The sequence below is a fragment of the Ammospiza nelsoni genome, chromosome 5 (assembly GCF_027579445.1).
Source record: "Ammospiza nelsoni isolate bAmmNel1 chromosome 5, bAmmNel1.pri, whole genome shotgun sequence".
NCBI lineage: Eukaryota > Metazoa > Chordata > Aves > Passeriformes > Passerellidae > Ammospiza > Ammospiza nelsoni.
Window position 1 is genome coordinate 25,121,555 of NC_080637.1, and position 14,671 is coordinate 25,136,225.

The window sequence follows — 14,671 nt, forward strand, 5'->3', positions numbered from 1 at the left end:
CTAAAGTTTTGGACATGTGATCCATTGCAAGCAGAAACTGATAGAAGTGTTTTAATTTTGCTGGTGCATCTTTCTGTATTCAATGGGGAAGTAATTGAAAGATTTCTCAGAAAAACAGTGGATGGCACTGTTGGTTTGCAGCTATAAAGCAAAAATAGAAACTGGAAATGCTGCAATTAGAGATGGGCATGGGGTAAAAATTGCAGTTGCACTTTTTGATTGCCTATAAAGGTGTTTCACCTACATGTTTTGGTGTGGATTCAGGTTGACTTTGTGAACTTAATCAAAACATTAATACCTAGAGTAATCATTTAAGCTTTTCTTAAAATGATTTACCTGGACCTGCAGTTTTGCTTCAGTAAGTGGATGATGGACTTCACCCTCAGTTTTTGGTGTTTCTGCCTGATGAAAAAGTTTCAGGTATAGACTCTGAAATCATTGCCTTATCTTGTTTTAGTTTGCAAACCCATGACTGAGTTGAGCAGTGTGACTAGACCCAGAGTGGTTTATGTTTACAAAGGCACAAGGTGAACTTCAGTATCTCACATTTTGAAGGCTGCTGTCTTCAAAAGGCTGATAATCAGTATTCCTTTGGAAAATAGGCCTACTGAAAAGCTTTTAAGTTGGTGCTAAGAAAAAAAAAGGCATCAAAACCTGCAGGACTTTTGAAAAACCAGTTTGCAATACAATTTTGCTATAGCTTAGTGCAAGGATAAATGAATTCAAAGAAATGTAAGTAGTGGTTTTGGGTTTTTTTTGGTATTTGTATTTTTAGGCAGAAACATATTCATTTGAACATATAAACAAAACATTAATTTTTTTATTGGCTGAGCAGATCAACATTATTATTACCTTTTGGTATGGTCTTGTTTTGCCAAATCATAACTCAGCATCCTTATTCTCTCTTTCAGTTCTTGCTTTTTACTTCACAACACCTTACTGTGCCCCCAGTCTGCCCCCTCTGCTTTGAAAGAAAGAGATTTATCATGGCTTACCATACTTTATCTGTAACATTTTATCACACATAGCATTTTTGCCTCATATTGATTTCAGAAGATTCCTCTTAAAGTTGAAACTTAGTTGTAAAAGGAGAAAGCTTACTGATGCTTAGACTAATGACAGGGAAGAAAATCAGCCTCTGCATTGAAGAGCAAACACTACTATAACTAAGCCATTGTGGTTAGCATGCCTGTCCCAGATGGCTTGCTTCAAGAAGATTACATTCAGAATCAGAAACAGAAAAGGACATTTTTATGCCATTTGGAAACCTTTTGTGATTTATATTTCTTAGAAGTGCTGTGTAGGGTTTTTATTTCACTTTTGTTTTGTTGGTTATGTAGTGAGCTTGTTTGGCTCCTGCAGAGCTTCTGCAGGGACTTTCTTTTGACTGGATTAAACCCCTAATCTTTTCATTTTTTTATTTTTTTCTTAATTTAATGATGAAAAGTGTGGATTACATTACATAAATGAATGGGTGTTTTAAGTTCACTTCATCAGCATTAGAAAATGAAGATAAGTGTAAGTTACAAAGAACTATGACTCTTTTGTTTAACTTTCAATGCTTAGATATCCAAGTGCTAGATGATTCAGAAATGCAAATTGGTTTTAAAGAACAAAATTCAAAAATAGAATTTAAAAATGCCAGAAATACTCAGCCATATTTTGCTGAAAAACTCATAACCTGCTCCTTTTAATTATACCTGCCTTTCTATTTGTGTTCAGCCTTCCAGAATCCACCTTTTAGGTGGTTAACAGGATTCCTTATTGTGATTGGAGTCTGGCAATGCCTACACAAGAACAGTTTAATGGTAGTTGGACTTAAATTCCCAGAAAGCTAAATGAGAAAAAAGAATTCTATTAATGTTGCAGAGCTGGAATGTTAAGAGAACTGCTGAGAATTTGGGCAGAAGTAGTGGGCTGCTCTCACTCTTTCCTTTCTGCTCTCTGCACATACCAGTGCCTGACCTCTGTGCTGCCTCTGGACAGACCCTCTAGCAGCCAGCACAGACACATTCCTTGCAGAGGAAAGCTTGTGTACACTCATGCTGTTATAAAGTGGAAATTTCCTGCCTCATTCAGAATAAAACACTTTGCAATTGTGCAAGTCCTCAAAACAAGTACAAAGTCCTTCCAAGCACTTCTTTGAGCAAATTTCTTTAGTTTAAAGCTAATTTCTCAGAAACAGGGAGAGAAATGTTCTGCAAACAGTTTCAGCTTTGCAAATGTATTTGTTATTAGTAACTGGCCTGTGTCTGGCAAACTCTGTACCTATCACACTCTCTCAAACACTGCTTTTACTAATTAGTTCTAATCTTAGATAGCCACGTGCTCCCATCCTTCCTACAGGAGTTCAACTTCTCTAAACTAGTGAAGCTCCTTTGCCTGCAACAAAGTAAATAATGGAATGAGCTGAAGATCAGTCTCTTTTCCATGTTTTGTTTATCCAATATAGGAAACTGCTTGGTGAGAGTTACATGTTTTGTTCTGGGCATTTGAGATTTTTAGAGAGATTCAGATGATAAAGAGGAGACAGGATTCAGAGACTAATGAAACATAATGTGTTTTTTACTTTTTTTAAAATTTTCCATAAAAATCTTATTATTTTTGATTGGCCTCTGTTAATTAAACTCACTGACATATCTGTGGATTGCTAGAAACTTCAAATTACCACATGGACACACAGGAAGAAAGAAGCAATCCTCCTTTACATAATTTCTCATGACCAGACTGGCAAAACATCTTACTGCTCTCAAAGGACTTGGCTTGAATATAAAATTTCCCATGTATTTCAGAATTTACTGGATGGTGCCACACATGCATTTAATAAAAATCATGATTAAGAAAAATAAAAAAGCCAAAAAAGCAACAACAGAAAAACACTGAATACCAAAAAAATCCAGACCAAAGCAAATTAATAGAACTGAAAGATCAAAATGAAAAAAAGAATTCCTGCCATATCTGAAGATCAGTGTCATGGTTTGGGCCTGGCAAAGCCAGAGCCCCCATGAGTACACCTTCTCCCCGGTGTCTGCTGTGAGATGTGACCAGGAATAAGCAAAGCAGGCTCCAGCTTAAACATAAAGAAAAGTTTATTAACTAAACTACAAAAACAATTACTAAACTACCCACAAAAGAAAGAGAAAACACAAGGAAAATTAAAACCTCACAAAAACACTCTCCTCATCCTCCCCCCTAAATTCCCAATACAATACATCTTCCAAAATCACCAGTTCTGGGTCCAGCACCACCCTTTAGATTGCTCAGACTTTCAGTTCCTCAAGAGGAGAGGGAGTCCTTCCATGTGTCGTGGTGGCCTCTTCCGTCCTTGTTCCGGTGCTCTCACCACCGAACAGGAACCAGGGCTGCTTCCAGCGTTGTCTTTTTAAGGATGCTTTGTCCAGTTCCAGAAAAGCACAGTATCTCACCTTTGGGACATCTGTCCCCCCCATATTTTATATACCCCCTGGGGCCGAGGGGTACCCACACTGAATCTTCTCTGGCACTGGGACATTTCTCCCCCTGGACTCAGTCTCTGTATCTCATGGAAACATGGCTCCGTCCATGGCTACACAAAAGAGTCCAGCATAAAATGCCACTCCATCTTCTCCATTCTTCAAACATCTCTCACTCTCTCTCTGGTCCAGACCTTCATCACTCACTCATTTCCTCTGTCCTCCTCCACTCTTATCCCTCGTCTAGGGAAGGTTAATGTTCTGTAAGGTTTTCATTGTCCAAAAAGGGTTAAAAACTCCTCCAGGCGGCTGGACTCCTGGCTGCACCCCCCCCATCTCCTCAGCTGGGCTGCCTGCTGCCAGCACATGTTTACTGAATTTCAAGGTAACGACACAGGCTGCACTCTCTCTCTCTCTCTCTCTATCTGTCTCTGGGGGGGGATGGCTGCCCGATGTCTCCTGGGGCTCCTCCACCCTTCCATCCTCCAGGGCCTCCTCACCCCCCATGTCTGTCCAGGCCCAGGCCTACCGCATGGCTGCCCCTCCCTGGCCCAGCAGCAGCAGCTGGACGGGGGAGGGAGATCTGACCTCCCTCCCTCGAAGTCCCAAGAGAAACTCCCCGGCCCGAAGCTCTGCTTTTAACCCCTGTGTTTTCTCAGAGGTGTGTCCAAAAACCCACTGGCTACACCAGGTGCCAATATCAAAATCTAAGCACCCATTGGTTTGACCACAGCATCCCAGAATTCCCACTTCTTCCTGGTCAAACCACTACAATCAGTAGATCTATGGCTAAGTTTTTAGAATCAAAACAGTTAGGAATGCAAGTATTTTGTCTGTTTTCATACAGAAACTTCCAATTAAATTAGTAACAACTGCTAGTGATTCCTCAATTTTTAAGGGTTCTAAAAATGTCTTTGTAGGGCTTTTCATTTCAGTTTTAATCTCTAAGTGCAATCAACAAATCTCTAAAAAGCAAAAACTACGATTTCCAAGTGACATTTTTATAACTTTTCAGGTAGTTTTATTTACACCCAATTTAGAATTCATTTTTTTCAGAGAAATAACAGAAACCAAATAACTGATCAGAGAAATTCTGAATTCCTCTAATGCACTTCTTGTGCTTTGAGTTAATCAATTTTCAAATGTTGAGTTGCTTTTTCTTCCCATCATAGATGAATCTGCTTGCCTGCCTGGTCTGTAGAGCTAGATGCACTTCAGATTATTGGTATGCAGGAATCTCACCTTTACCAGCCCAAATTTGCCTTCATCCTCGCCAGTTGCATTGTTGCTCTGCCAGCCCTGCACATCTGCACAGAGCCTCTGCTGCTCTGCAGCACTGTCCTGTGGCTGCTGTCCCTGGGCTGCAATGAGTGAAGAGTGCCTGTGATGCAGAATCAGCACACACACCTCCAGGATGTTCCTTAGGTCCTGGTAAAGAGAGACATAGAGTGAAATACATGTTAACTTCTAAGGTGATCAGCTGTTCCTTTGCTATGTTGCCTTCGAACACTGGAAGGTTCAATATTCTTCATTTAAGAAGAATAGGTTCAATAGGTTCAATATTCTTCATTTAACCAGTGTTTGTACATATGAGAAGTGATGTAGAACCATATGTGGGGTACACACACATGCACAGACACATACACATGTGTACACCAGTTAAAGAACAGTCTCTTAAATAACAATAGTACCTCTGCTTTTTATCCTAACTCTCCATTAGAGTTTTGCCTCTCAGATCTGTAAATATTACCACAAGAGATATCTATCCATATGTATCTCATGCAAAAGCTGACCAGGTCCATCTCTCTGGCAGTTTGAATCCAGGCATTAATCTTTCAGTGAAGATTTATTCAAAACTATGAAAAAAATTGCCAAAGAAATAAAAACTAAAACTATCAAGGAAACATGAACTAAAAATAAGCCATATCACAAGATGATATTAAGTGTAACATGAATTAATTTAATCCAAAAATGTTCCAAAAACAGTAATGAACATATGACTTATTCATATGTCAATCAGAAAAATCAAGCAAAAATAATTTTGTCTAATTTTGAATTCATTAATTTTTTTTCATGAAAACACTATGATATATTTTCTAAATGTGTGGTATATTCATTTTTTTCTGCTGCTGTTACATTTCCTCAATTATTTCCATTTTTCCAGCTAGGGGTTTATTTCTGATTTCATAGTACTATATCTTTAGGTTTGGACCATCAGTTCAAACCTGTCTTAGTTTTGTTTTTAGCACTTATTAGAGACTAACCTCCTTGTCAAGGCAGACTGTGTTTCTCCATTTAGCATATATAGCTCATATCTGAGATGGCAGTGGAGAATCCCTGTCTGAAAAGTTCTTGTCCTGCTAACTTTATTTATTTTATGTAGCTTCTTTATTCATGAGTGGTCTGGCATAGACAGACAGACCCTTTACTGCCTTTCAAACTCCACTGTAATTTAGTCATAAGCAGAGACCTCTCAGTATTTTTACCTAACTTTCTAAAACGGTGAGGTGGAAATGAAACTGTGACATGGTGATGGCAGTGAAAGATTGTCCAGAAAATATGCACACTAAAAGCTTCCTTAACCAGTACAGTTTAACCTAGGTAAGCCATTTGAGAGGAGAATGCCCTCTCCTGGGAGGGTGCCTGTGGGATGCTGGCAAGAAATTCTGTCCTCTCACCTGCTCAAGAGGGACAGGGACAGGAAGGAGAAGGCGGAGGCACTGCCAAGAGATGATTCAGCCATCATGGGAGAGATGTATGCTGCCCTTGGCTCCCAGTCCCACCTCTGCTCTAGCCTTTTTGACCAGGCAATCATATCTAAATCAGAATACATACCTAAGACAGTAGGGTTGTAGACAACAATTATTTTCTCTCTGACGTCCTCAGCCTTTAATCCCAAAAGCTGTGCATTTCTGGCCTGCAGCACTGAGAGGAGGCCAGGTCCCTGTGTTCAGGAGCCTCACAGTTTGTGTGTTGTCCAGAGATAACTGACATTTGAATTTGAGCACTCTTGGATCAAAAAAAAAATGTTACTCCCAAATCTTTAGAAAATTACCTGAACTCTGTGGCATGGTTAAACACTGTGATGCTTTATTACAACTAATTTTGCATTTGCTTCTTAGTGTTTTAAAGTTATCAGCCCCATAAAGTTTTGTCCATGGTAAAGCCTCTGGAAAATCTGGGTGGTCTGGGTCCCTAAATCCTGTACTTGCCTGGCTTTTGCACTATACCTTCAGGAGATAAATCACTGCAGAAATCTCTAAAGGTGCTCAGCCTCATAAGGGGAAGTGGAGGGGCAGGCACTAATCTCTTCACTCTTGTGACCAGTGATGGGAATCAAGGAAATGACATGAGGCTGAGTCAGGGGAGGTTTAGGTTGGAAATCAGGAAAAGGTGGGTAGCTGAGCACTGGGAACAGGCTCTCCAAGGAAGTGGTTATAGCTCCATGCCTTGCAGAGTTCAAGAAGTGTTTGGACAATGCTCTCAGGCTCATGGTGTGACTTGGGGTGTCCTGTGTAAGGCCAGGAGTTGGACTCACTAATCCTGATGGGTGCTTTCCCACCCAGGATATTCTATGATTCTATGAATAAGGGAAGGTGATAATAGCTGGGCATATTTTTTTTCCTCCATAAATGACAGCATGTAAATATACGTCTTTAGAAGAGGTATTAAAAAATGCTTGTCCTTCCCAACATCAGATTCCTACTTGCTCTTAAAACAGCTTTGTGTTGGTTTGGGACCAGAAGCTTGACCAACTTTCTGCTCAGCCTAAGCAACTTGCAGTGAAATAGTTTGGATAAAGCCCATTTAACTTCATGTTTAATGCAGTGAACCCATCCTGTATCATAAAATACTGAAATTTATTAGAAATTAAAAATTTTTAGCAGAATTCATTATTGTTCCAAGACCTTACTTAAAGGAAGGTATGATTGATAAATGGATACATGAAAGTGTTGTACAGTTTAATTTGAACAAGTGTTCTGTTGCTAGTGAGGCTGCTTGTAAGCTGGAAGTCAAACCATGATTTCCTGAATGATGCACAGGATTAATCTAATTGTTTTGCAAAGCTTTTATTTTGAGTTGAGGTCTGCATGTAGCTGTAGATTTTAACTTGTTTTTTAAATTGTTTCAAGATTTTTGAACATGATTTTTGTCATTCCCTAGTCATTATGGTTATGAAAGTGTGATTTTTCTGATCTGTCATCAATGAGGAGCGGCATTCAGCACAGATCATTTTTTTCTCTACAAGCATAAAAGCAACCTCATTAGTAAGTCAGGTAAAAGAAGTAGTATATTCAAAATGATCTTTAAAAATTTAGGCTTAAATTCTCAGTAATGTATATTTCCTAGTTCATTAATGCAGAAATACTGCACATAGATTTTAATCTCGGAGTTAATAATAAAAGCAATTTTCACTAAAAATATAAAAACTGTAATGGTAGAATCATGATATTGCATTTAGCTTTCCCACAAAAAGTCACTTTATTACTTTCTTTTGACACTTATTTTCATTCTGGGATTAATTTTACTATATAAGGGCTTCTTAACTATTCTATTAAAATTTCCATTCAGAAGCAATAATATCTAAGAGTGAATAATAGTCATGTAAATCATTATTTCATATTAATGTAAAAGATTTTGTAAGTTCTTATGAATTCTGCTGACATGCACAATTGTGAAAAGGTTATCTCTACATTCTGCAGTGATATGCGCTGGAACAAAGGAACTATTTTAAAAGCATCGGTGGAGTACATCAAGTGGCTACAAAAAGAACAACAGAGAGCCAGAGAATTAGAACACAGGCAGAAGAAATTAGAGCATGCTAACAGAAGACTTCTGCTCCGAATTCAGGTTTGTATAAGCGTTGCCATGAACTGCAAAGCTTTCTCAGTATTTGTCCCCCATTAAATTTTGTTAATCTATATAATTTTTCCTCAAATTACGTTTATTAAAAATAAATTGACTTTGCCTTTTTATTTCTGTGTATATTGGGGAGGGTGTATTCTTTAGATTTCTAGGAAATTTCTTTGATAATTATACTTTGCATAAAGTAACTAGTGGAAAAGTAGTAAAGTATTTGGTCAAACAGTTTCATGTGTTAGAAACAAAGACAAAAAAAAAAAAAAAGGAAATAAGCATATTTCTGCAGCCAAAAATCAAAAATCAATACTGGTCACAAAGTTCCCTTCAGTATTTTAATTTTCCCTTTCAAAGTATTTAATGCATTAGGCTCCCCAGTAAAAGACTGTCTTATGTTATGTCTGCTTTTGACACTAAGAGGTAGAACATAGCCCTTCATGTCTTAAAAAGCAATATTCTAACATAGACACACACCTATGGAAATGGGATGGGTAGATAGGTAGATATAAAACGGATCATCTTACATATGTTGATTTACTTATATATATGTATAATATTAGCATTATCAACTAAAGAATCTTCTTTTTCTCTGGATAACAGTTTTATAATGAACTATCAAGTTGCAAAATTTTTCTGCTACCTTCATTGGATTCAGTATGCAATGGTTTTAGAGAGGCTGTCTACCTCTTCTGCTCCCATAGAATAGTTGCTTAATGACAAAAAGGAATATAAAAACACTTGACAAATTTTCTTCAATAAAAATTTTATTATTTTAAAATCTAATCTCACCACTGGGCAACAGATATAATAAATTTTCATGCATGATGCATGATTTGTATACTTTCTGCAATTGTTCTGAAGGGACTGTTTTCTCTTTTAAAATTGCTGTCTAATTATTTTTGTTTGAAATGTTAGGAACTGGAGATCCAGGCACGTGCACACGGCCTTCCGGTCATGTCTTCGCTCAGTGCTGTCGATTTAGCAGCACAAGTCATCAAGCATCAGTCTTACCCAGAGGAGAACTCTGTAGACTATTCTCAACAAATGCCTCTGGTACATGGACAAAATTCTGATGTCTGCGATGGATCTACAGCCTTTTCTGATCCCCTTTCTCACTTCACGGATTTGTCCTTCAGCGCAGCTTTGAAAGAGGAACAACGGCTAGAGGAGATTTTATTGGACGACACAGTGTCACCATTTGGAACAGACCCACTCTTGTCCTCCACATCTCCAGCTGCATCAAAAGAGAGCAGCAGGAGAAGCAGCTTCAGCACAGATGATGGAGATGATTTATAAAAGCAGAAAGGGTCTCATACTTCTCTATATGTTTGTTGAAAGACTTAGTTAAACGAAAGCGTGGTGTTTGCTCTTATTTTAAATACCTACAAGGAGAGACAGTGTAAGAATCAATTACTACATGACAAGGATTTCAATCAGCCCTTACTTCGCAGGAAAATAAGATGGACATGAACCCATATCACTGTGCCCCAAATTCACCCTCTGTTCACAGCCAACATTTGCATAAATCTCTCTTCACTGGGAATATTTTTACTATCACCTCATGACTTTTATCAGTACTATGAAAATGGTTACCAAAAAGGAATGCCCATGTTGCAAAACTGTATTCAAACTCTTTTCACACATTTCTCTGATACAAATATGAGATTTAGTAATTTGCTAATTTCTTTTTCTTTTTTTATAACTAAAACTTCTACAGAATTTGAAGCAACAGAAAAGTATTTAATCTGGGAACTGTAGAGATGTTACAGGTTTTAAAATCTAAAAATGTCAGATGGTAATGCTTTCACACAAGCATGAAGTTTAAACTGTGTGGGCTTCTCTTTAAAAGGAGAAAATCCATTAAGATTTCTATGGAATGCCTTTAGTTTTTTGGGGTTTTTTTATTTCTTTTGTTGGAAAAGGACACTCTTTTAAATATCTATTTTAATGACAGAAGAAAACTGGGAACTAATGCAATGACAGTGATTCAAATGAATTCAGACAGAAAAAGACACAGCATTGCAGCAGAAAGACTGTGTGGGTATACAAGACAGCACAGACACTCCACGTTACATTTAGCACAATTTAAAACAAGCACTACTTGTGACAGTGCTATGTCAGCTATTTATTCCAGGAATATTCAAACTGTGTCCTTTTTTATATGGAAGAAATTGGAATTCAGATACAATACTGGGCTGCTGGATGATGCTTTCAGTGTCCTTTGACAGCACAGTGAGGCTTTTGCAAAGGGACTCTATCTGTGCATGTGCTTTTGATCCACTTGGAAGCAGAGGGAAATTACAAGGTTCCCATTGCATGCACTCTAAACAAGAATTTAATTTCATATTTGGCTTTGGACTCCCTGCAGAAAAGCTTGAAAGGAAGACTTGTCAAACTGAAGGCAATATTCAGAAACACTGATGTGATGCACTGCCTCTCATAACCAGCTGGCTAGGAGGGGGCATTCAGAAAACTCACTTCTATACCTTCTGGAGAGTGATGTACACGCCTAAAGAACATTAAGTGCAATCATTCCAGTTGTAATATTAAAACATAGGAATACAAACTGAAACAGGTTCTTCATAGCTCTTCCTCAATCAAAGCCAAAAGATCACACTAGGGAGTAGTTATGGATTAACCCAAGGTGGCAACCAAGCCTCATGCAGCTGCCAGAGTGACTGGGGAGAGAATTGGAAGGGTAAAATCTGGAAAGCTCTTGGGTTAAGATAAAGACAGTTTAATAGGGAAATCAAAAGCCATGCACACAAGCAAAGCAAAACAAGGAATTAAGTCACTGCTTCCTATGGGCAGGCAGGTATTCCACCATCTCCAGTAGAGCCCCATCACACCTAATGGTGACTTGGGATGTCAAATGCCATCGCTCTGAACATCCCCCCTTTCTCCTGCTTCCCCCACTTTATGATTTGATATGGAATATGGAACATGGAATCCCCCTCATTGGGGGATTTGGTGTGGAATATCCCTCGGTCAGCTGGGGTCACCTGTCCTGGCTGTGTCTCCTCCCAGCCTCCCATGCACCCCCAACTTCCTTGCCAGTGTGTCAGCATGAAAAGCAGAAAAGGCCTTGGCTGTGTAAGCCCTGATCAGCACTAACAAAAATATATCTGTCCAGCACAAATCCAAAATACAGCCCCACACTAGCCACTGTGAAGAAAATTAACTCTACCCCAGCTGAAACCACCACAGGAGTTCTGTAATGATTCAAAATATGTCTCAAAAATATGTATTAATTTTGCTGTCACTGAGCCTACCTCACTTCAGAAGTGTCACAGGTTTGGAAATAGTAAGAGATCAGTGGATCACTTTTTGCATGAACATTTTAAGTTTTTAAAAACATACTATCCAAAACCAGAGCAATTGTTTCTTACCATTGCCTCTTTTGTTATTGGTACCTTGGCCCTCCTAACATTCCTTGTGAGGTTTGTGTTCCTGCTAGGCCATAGCACATGCCTGACCATCCCTGGCAGGGTCATAATTGAAACAAGAGTTTCATAATTGGAAAATTAGCAGCTGGATAATAAATCACACTCAGATGGCTATGAAAGATGATGGTGCGTCCAATTTCACAAGAATATTTAGAATTTTAGGAATCTCAAGGTTTTCTATGAGCTTGTGCAAACTACTTGGATGTAAGGTGATGTGTAAGCACAGACCTGACAATTAGAAGAGGCTTTGATACACTCACACTTCATGGATAAAAAACCAGAAAACAGACATGTCCTGGTAATTTTCTTTTGTTTTGGTTTGGTGTTTTTGTTTGTCTTTTTAATTTTTTGTTTGGTTTGCTTTAGCTTTTTTATTTTGGGGTCTTTGGGGTGGGGTTTTTCGTTGTTTTTTTTTGTTTGTTTGTTTTGTTTTTTGTTTTGTTTTGTTTTTTTCTGGTTTTTTGCACTTTTTCTTTGTTTTGTTTTTATAGCATATCAGAAAGACAAGCAAGTATTAACCAAAGATAACTGGATATAGGACGGACCACCATTTTAATTGGGTTAAATAAAAGAGGAATCACTTTGTCATAGTTTCGTCAAAGACACTTGCTAATATTGATATCTGAATACAAAACATGATGAATTAAAAGTAACCTTTATGCCCATATTATGTCTAGCCTGGTATGAGTATTGTCCATTTCAGCAGATGAAAGGAAGTGTTATTTGGTTAATATCAAATGCCATTTGTCCTTGTACTGCAGTTTCTACTACATTAGTTTTAAATACACCAATGTGGATTGCTCATAATGGAGAAAAAGAAATTAAATATGAATGTATTACATGATTTTCCCATTGAACTTTTACATGTGAGTTAGACCATACTTCTGAACAATACTGACTTTAAATAACATCCTGAATTTCATCACTTTTATAAGCACTGTTCTAAAAAAAATTATAGTGCATCCATTAAATTTTTTAAAGTTGATTTTCATTCTTCTGACAATTACTTCAGTCTAGGGCACCAAAATTTTTCTCTCTGTCCTTGCATGAGAAACTTAAGATAGTCAATGCTCTTTTTGCAAGGCACTGTATTGCATCTATCATTGAACATATTCAGGCTGTCTTCCTGCACACAAAACCCCCAGCTCCCTTGCCCAAAAAAATAAATACATCAACCCTCCTAGGTGTTTACTATGGCAATGTCATTTCACCAAAATTGCATTTTTTTCTAGTAGGAAGTCATCATAATTAGTATTTCAACTAATAATTATAACCTGGGTTACAGGCTCACCCTTGAAATTAAATGGTGGTACAGACTGCAAAACCAGACTAGGACATTCTGGGAATTAAGAGACGCTGCTGAAGGTATTTAGGAGATGCATGTGCTGGTAGTCACATCCCAGACTTTCTGGAGTAAACACTCCCTCTCCCACCCCAGGCTTGGAAACCATGCTGTGAAGCTGAGAGGACTTCTAGGGCAGAGCCAAGCCCAGCCCTGCCAGCTTCTGCAGAGGAAAGGGGTTTCATAAATACAGGGCCAAATCCTGACATTTTCTGTCAGGCAGAATTTCTTCGCTGTCCATGCAAGTTTTATTGGGCTGAGTTGTGGTGCAAGAAAAATAAAACTTCTAGTTATTTCCAGCAGAGATCTGTTTAGTGAAATCTCATTAAAGAGATGCATAATATGCCTGTGGCTCTGGGCCTAGAAAAGAATTTGAAGTCTTGCGGATCTGGACCTCAAGCAGGGTAGGGGGTAGAAGAACTGGCTATTTTTGTCAAGATGTATTAAATGAGGAGTTATTACTTGTTTTCAGTAACAGCTGTTCAAAGCTGGTGGACATATTCCTACAGAATCCACAAAACAGCAGACTCATAATTGCACAAAGGGAAAGGGAGTTGAAATATTAACATCCTGTTTAATTCATGTCATGGATCTAGATGCTACTCTAAGAAAATAAAACTAAATTATTTCATTGTGCACAGCATGGATAGTATGAAAAGGTACAGTAAGTGCAAACAGTTTTAACAAACAGAAACACAGTTGCTTTATATAATAAAATAACTAAATATAATTCAGTTGCTTAATCTTAATAAGAACATTGATATTATAATGCTTTCTGAATTTAATGGAACTGTATATATAAATGGAGGATGTAAAATTATTGTAATTTTAAATTATGTTAAGTCTCTTAGATAAGTAAAGGCATTTACATTGCTATTATGAGACTGTAGAATATTTTTATAATAATTGCTATTTTTCATTGTTAACCATATAGTATCTTGTTTTCTAAGTCATTATATGCAGACAGAATGTACTTTATTACATACTATATATGCAATCTTTTTACAATTACATTTTATACTTGCGGGCATTTTATGTTTATTGTATGAATATAATTAAAGGACTGAAATGAAAACATCTTTTTCATGTCCCTCGTGAAACTTCCCTGTGCAGACCCTCAAAAAGGCCACCAAAAGGCAATCTAGCAACATCCAGTAAGAACATCTGAGATACCTAACAGACAAAATACTTCACAACAGCTAAACATTTAGTCTATTATGATACATCATGATCCAGTAACATCCCATTAATAAAAATAATTGATACATTCTTTAATATGGTCTCCTGCCATCTGCTTATTCCTGCTGCTAAGGCTTTGATTTATGGAAAGTGTTTTCAGAATGTTGCAAAATTGCTAGCAGGCATGATGATATCAGTTAAATCACTAAGAAGCTCTACAAAAACCTTTTAATGTACTAGATGTTCCCTAGACAATCTAGGATAAACAGAATATTGTATTTTAAGATGTAAAACATTTTTTAAAGCTGATAATTAGGTACATTTGGCACTTAAAGATACTCACTTAAGGAAGTTAGTTAAGGATTCAGATTTCATTTTGAATTTCTAATACC

The 14,671-nt window shown here is 37.6% G+C and overlaps 1 protein-coding gene across 1 annotated transcript in view; it reads left to right on the forward strand.

The window, feature by feature from the left end:
- Positions 1-14,419, forward strand: part of TFEC (transcription factor EC) — an 88,683-nt gene extending 74,264 nt beyond the window's left edge. The window contains exons 7-8 of the mRNA XM_059472029.1: positions 8,156-8,303; positions 9,228-14,419. Of these exons, the coding sequence (XP_059328012.1) occupies positions 8,156-8,303; positions 9,228-9,608 (529 nt within the window). The 3' untranslated portion in view covers positions 9,609-14,419. The remainder of the gene's footprint in view (positions 1-8,155; positions 8,304-9,227) is intronic.
- The last annotated feature ends 252 nt before the right edge of the window (positions 14,420-14,671 follow it).